We start from the raw sequence: 6,252 nt of genomic DNA, 5'->3' as shown, positions 1-6,252 counted from the left end.
TACCCAAATGGTCTTTTTAAGTTCCAGACCACGAACGAAAGATGCCTGCCCTTAAGGTAGTGTTAGGATTTCCGGGGGTGTAGGTGGGGTTGGGGTTACAAAAGGTTTTCAATAGCGCCGATAGAATTTGCATTCAATATTAAACCTTGTATTGAGGGTAGGGCAAGAAGAGTCAGGGAAATTGTGGGAAAATGAACTTATAATGATTAAATTTTGTGATATTTGACTTTATTTCACATAATTCTGCCCTAATGCGACATCGTGTTACGTGACGTCTTGCGACACAGCCTGGCGTGGCCAGACCGGCCTTGAGGGCACCGCGAAGGGCCCTAGTTTTTTGAGACACTAAGTTCCCAGACAAAGAACTAGTGATCTCCTAAGCCATAGGACAGCTCAGCTCAGCCGTCCAAGGCTCGCACTTGCCAACCCGAAGGGCTAACACGTCTCCCAAAAAGGGAGGCTGTCATTCCAATGAACGACATAACCAGTAGTTGTTATGGCAAGGGCCCGGACTAGCTCTCTCTCACTTTCGTTTGTGGTCTGATCGTGAAGATAGTTTTAATAAATTACAGTATCCAACATCAGCAATCCGACGACAATAATCTCTTAACAACTCTATCAAATACGTTTTTATTATACCAGTAAGTTACAATGTTAAACTTAACACTTAACGTTATAAGATGTATTTTCCGATAGAATATACCTACATGAATAAATTACGACAGTAGCAGTGCATGCACCGTTCATTAGACTCAGGTGTGATTAATTAGATAACCAGCCTGCTTCATTGGAATCAACACAGGCAGTTAGAATTATCGTAACATTACATTGTACAACAGTTTCGACCGCGATACATCGTAGGGGAAAGTGGAAGAAATGTGACCTCATATCTTCGTCGTATGATATTCTTTAATACCGACTGATGCAAGTACCAAATTCCCGCCCTAACGTATACCAATATGGCATTATACAGCATTTTCTCATCAATTATTCAAATCAAGTCTTCATTTGTTTAAACGATATCTATCGATATTCCCATCTTTCCCAGTGACATATGCCACATGTTGAAAGTCCTATCAAGGAATGTCGATGACGTTTATAAGATACGCAATAGAAACAGTTACTCAAGCAACTAGATAGATTTGGAAACGCAGTGGATTTATATAATTTCATCAAATATACACATTAACTCCTGTTTTGCATAATTACCATCTCACTAGTATGCCAATCATAAGATTCACTTAAGCTATATGGAAATACCAAACATAAGTGAAAAAATTCCGTCATTTACCAGTATAGTAGTATCATTATTGTAAACTATGTTCTCATCAATCATTTGCATAATTGATATTTATCGATAGTCCTCTCTTTCTCAGTGATAGATGCCAGATGTATGAAAGTGCTTTCATGGAAATGGATGGGTTTTTAGAATTTCATCAATTATGCAAATTAGCTCCTGTTTGGTATAATCAGCATATCATTATATCAATAATCAGATTCACTTTTAAAACAAGAGTTTGAAGACCTCATCTCCATGAAATATTCTGAGTATGCAAATGACCTCGACATTTGCATAATCTATGCTTGGTCTTTTAATCAATGTTCACAATGTTGACAGTCCAATTATTTACCACTTAGAAGAATTATGTCACTTGTGTATCAATTATGCAAATTATGGATCTTTTTGCATTATTGGTATCTGATAATAAGCCACCTAATAAACTACATATATTTTTGAGTTCTTTAAAGGAAAACATTGCAAATATACTTTGCTCATTAGTTATGCAAATAAAGTCCCAATTTGCATCATTTGCACTTTCTATGGTACATCTCTGCCTAAGCTACCTGCATACTAGTACTTCACATCTATATAAGGATTAACGACACATAACATGGCAATGTGGACTTAGAATTTTTTATTAATTCAGGTACAAGGTACAACACACTTGTCTCATGCAGTACTGGTGCAGAATTTTCAGGGGGTGTATACATTTGTGGGAAGGGCATACTCCTTGTAACACATAGCGCTGCTCTTACATTACCTGCTGACACCCCCACTTGGCAAGTTTATACACCTATCGACTCTAAATATGAAACTTTATTCCACAAACACTATCATATATTGCACTCAAGAGAGAAGCAAGAAAAGCACAAAGGGGGTATTAACAGTGAACGTAAGAGCGCCAAGGAAATGCTTAAATGTTACTAGCAGTGTCACTATCGACACATAACTCTCAAAGGAAACATACACATCCTTAAGTTATTTCTTCTTAAGATGCCATTGAACCGAGACATTGTAAGTAAGACGTAGCAATGTCACTTCAGAAGCTGTGAACAGAACATTGAAGATGTTACCCTAAATGAACAGTGGAGGGTAAGCGGTGCATAATTTGCATGGACAAGTCGCTCTGTTGAGACTTTTCTGTACCCCCACTGTACAGGGAAGCAAGAACCGATCACAGCAGTGATAAAGGAAGGTTTGAAGGTTACATCGTCATATAGAAGAGTTCATATATAACACAGGTCTCGGCATGGACCGTCCTCACATAAACTAGAGGGGTATATCTGTAAGGATTCAAGCGGGTGTGTCTCTTTAAGCTGCATAGAATTTTCCCTAACGCCTTCCGCAGTATACATCTGAGAAACTTTGCTTCTCCAGAAGTGAAAACCTATTATCATCGTCATTTACACACGTGTATATATTTATAGATATATTACTGTCATATGTATGTTGCGGCAAAATTTCCCCCCAACAGGTAAACCCTACCCCGGCTATTTTTCGACTGGTCATTTAAATCTTTCGAAAACATTGTCAGACTACAGTTACTTAGCTTAGAACTCAAGACTTATAGGCTATATAGAAATCAGTTCTCAGTAGTATCAGGTTAACCCATGTGACGGTCACATGATGGTCACATGATGCCCATGTGATTGGTCACATGATCATTTCCATTGGCAAGGTCAACATTCGACCTTGCATGTCGTCCGTCTTCTATATACAGAGAAAATGAGTTGAAAAACCTTCATTGAATCCACAGAAGAATGAACCAAAATTTCGACTTATTGCTAGGGTATACAATACAGAGCAGGAGAAAAACACCCCCTTTTTGTGGAGTAGGATGATCTCAAACACACTATCCAGATGAGGAGGAATCTACCATAAGCATATACAGAGAGGGGTGGAGATGCTACCATGAGGTCTATAATGTCTAAGCTCTCACCCCTCCGCATCAGAATGGACTCTCCCCACCATTCGAAATTTATACATTACAAATGTATATTGGAAGATTACACTGCATGCAACGGGGAGGTCAGCTTATTTTTTCAAGGAAGGATAACATACAATCAAAGTCTTGTTACTGCTCGTAAACAAAACAGATTTTTGCATCATATCTTTACACGCTTCCCTATGTCCACCCTGCGTACAAATTCGCCTGTTTGTAGCTTGATGAATACACATATATTTGATATATGAGTTGGGCCCGTAGGCATACTGGTCAATCAATAAAAAGTACTTATCATATAGTCCTTACCTATCATTGCACTGATGTATATACTGTTTAATACTACTACATTGGTGGGGCATCCTTATGGCCTCTCCCATGTAAAAATTTCAAAGTTATGTACATCATATTTAGAATGACAGGCATTGCCTTTGCACTAATTCCCTTCTGGTAAATAAATAAGGGTTACACATACACGTTCCATGGTACATATATGCACTCTTGGTGTTCGAAATTAACACTGAAAACGGAGAAAATCATCATCATCGTTTCTTACTGCACTCGATGATCTAACATTTCTGATTCCAACTGCAACTGTGTTTCAGTAACACTGCCATTAACACTGTTAACACCAATGGCAACAAAAAAACTTGCCCAAAAAATACATCCAAATCTATTGTCATTTCAAAGTATAAAATTGCTAAGATATCTATCTGTGACATTAAAGTAAAAGAAAGTTGAATACAAATGTATATATATATATAAGTAAAATATTTTCTCTTAAAAGTTCTGTCTTAAGGAAAATACGTAATAAAATGTCAATCTTGTCAAAGGCAATAATGCCTTGGCAAATGATCATGAGGCTAAAATGCCCCCTATTGGCTCAATATATTACTGCAATTACTTTCAAAAGTAAGGGTCTCAAACCATATTAGAAATATATTTCAATGTGACTCAACATGAGACATATATAGCCCTAGCAAAAATGAAATATTACAAGATAACAACACTATTACCAAGCAATTTGACTCTCTTATCATAACAAACATGTTTGACATGATTTTTTATAGATTTTAAATACACTTTTTGAAAATTGCAGTCAAAAAGAGCTAACAACTGAAAATTGCAATGGAAGATCTAAAATCTATAGAACCTATAGACTGCCATAGTCAGACTGAAAAATATCAAAGTTGGAAAATTTTCTCACCTTTGAGCAAAAGTATTCAACAGAAACTGAACATCTTTGAATGTTTGCCCCACGAAATTGAAAACAAACTTGTCTGTTGTAACTTAGTAAAGTTGTGCACTTCATATATCTCATGTTGGGTCACACGCACAGTTCTGCAACAGATAACTTTCCCAAATGTGACAGACAAATTAGACTTATTATAATAAGTACATCATTTAGGCCTAGGGAAAAATAAAGTTGTGTTTCTGGTCACACAACCGACCATAGCAAAAAATTGCTGACCCGATCCCTTTCAGGGGGTCGACCGCTGGCAAGGGACATGAAATTTACGATCTGACATCTGAGTGATGAATTCAAAACGGACTTTCTGTATTTCACAGATTAAAGCTTTTGATGTAAACATTGTACTTCTTTGTTTAGATTTATCACTATACTAGTCCAATGTACAGTGTACATGTAACGTTATATCTGTATAATCACAATATGATGTTGAAAATTCCAGTGTCCTGATGCATTTCAGTTTAACTGTATTTATTGGATCACTTTGGCCAAAATCTAAATAACAAAAGAGAATCCCTACCAACCAACCCACATTTTTTTCAGAACCGTAACCAGAAACACAACATTAAATTTCTAGGCCTTTCTAACATAATTGGCAGCTGTCAGCATTGGTGTTTCCCTGTTTCAACCATCATTTCCTCAAACATAGTCAGTATGTACTAAGATTGTCAGTTCAATTTTTTCTGAATTTTTTATACATAGTTTCCACTGATCATGAGATCATTTTCTGAAGTTTAGTCCTCAAACATAAGTTGAATGTCTCAAGAAATATCACAAAAGCAGGTTAACTAAATAAATAAACTTTTTCATTGCTTCCATTCTTTCTCTCTCATAAGTAAATAAATATCAGTTTACTTAAAACTATCCATGTATGCTAATTCTTATGGGCTTTCTTGTCTTCGTACATTCTATTATGTCTAATTTTCTTCAGCTTTTCTACATGAAAAAAAAGAGGAACAAGAAAATCAGACTGTTGTCAATAGTTTAACAGCTGTCCTGTGTTTTTTTCAATGTCTGACCATCTTCTATGACTTCTTTCTTCCTCAACTTCTATCTTCAAACAAATTTGTACCGTTTAAAAAATGACAGTGGAAGTCGACTATTTTACATGCATCTCTTTCATAAGACGATTGTAAAAATGCTTTTTTTCGTTCCGTTCTTCTATCCATATGTATCTAGTCTATCGTCCTGTCCGCTAACACTGTGCTATGTTGAACCACTCTATGTAAGGATTCTACCACTACAGGGGAGGGGAGGGCAGGACGCCCTCAGTACGCTGTATCTAGTGATGTCATCGATGCACGTCGTAGTGGTGGCCCGAATATAGCTGGCTGGACCAATGAGGATGTAGGAAAAAGTTTGTACCAGCCAATCACCATCGTGGAGAGGTCGAGATCGTCCAATACGATCTGAGCGACACCCATGAAGACTTTGCGCTCGTGCATACGGTTGTAGTCCCCCCACACTGTGATCTGTGACATGGACAAAAATCATGTAAGATGCTCTGTGCACTAATAACTGTCAAAAAAGAATCACAAATGTCTCAAGCATTAAGCTTAGTCTCAAGCATTACACCTCCAGGTAGACATGGTACTGCTCTGGATAGCAGCAAAATAAATACCATGGCAGATGGACTTGATCTAGTACTGTACAGTATTACAATACTATTTATACATTTGTCTCGTTCATTCAGACTCTTGTAGTGTCTAATGGCACAGGGGGCAGTAATGTTCAGTAGAGGGTATATCTTTACAGGGAGGGGTTGCTAACCCTTCCCCT

The 6,252-nt window shown here is 37.3% G+C and overlaps 1 protein-coding gene across 7 annotated transcripts in view; it reads right to left on the bottom strand.

Annotated features, from left to right (window-relative positions):
• Positions 1–4,622: 4,622 nt before the first annotated feature.
• LOC136424382 (regulating synaptic membrane exocytosis protein 2-like) overlaps positions 4,623–6,252 on the bottom strand; it is a 170,350-nt gene continuing 168,720 nt past the window's right edge. For all 7 annotated transcript variants that reach the window (XM_066412957.1, XM_066412951.1, XM_066412952.1 and 4 more), the window contains one exon: positions 4,623–5,945. In XM_066412957.1, the coding sequence (XP_066269054.1) occupies positions 5,742–5,945 (204 nt within the window). In that variant the 3' untranslated portion in view covers positions 4,623–5,741. The remainder of the gene's footprint in view (positions 5,946–6,252) is intronic.

The sequence above is a fragment of the Branchiostoma lanceolatum genome, chromosome 18 (assembly GCF_035083965.1).
Source record: "Branchiostoma lanceolatum isolate klBraLanc5 chromosome 18, klBraLanc5.hap2, whole genome shotgun sequence".
Taxonomy (NCBI): Eukaryota; Metazoa; Chordata; class Leptocardii; order Amphioxiformes; family Branchiostomatidae; genus Branchiostoma; species Branchiostoma lanceolatum.
The sequence above is the reverse complement of the archived record's forward strand: the minus strand, read 5'-3'. Positions and strand labels throughout refer to the sequence as shown.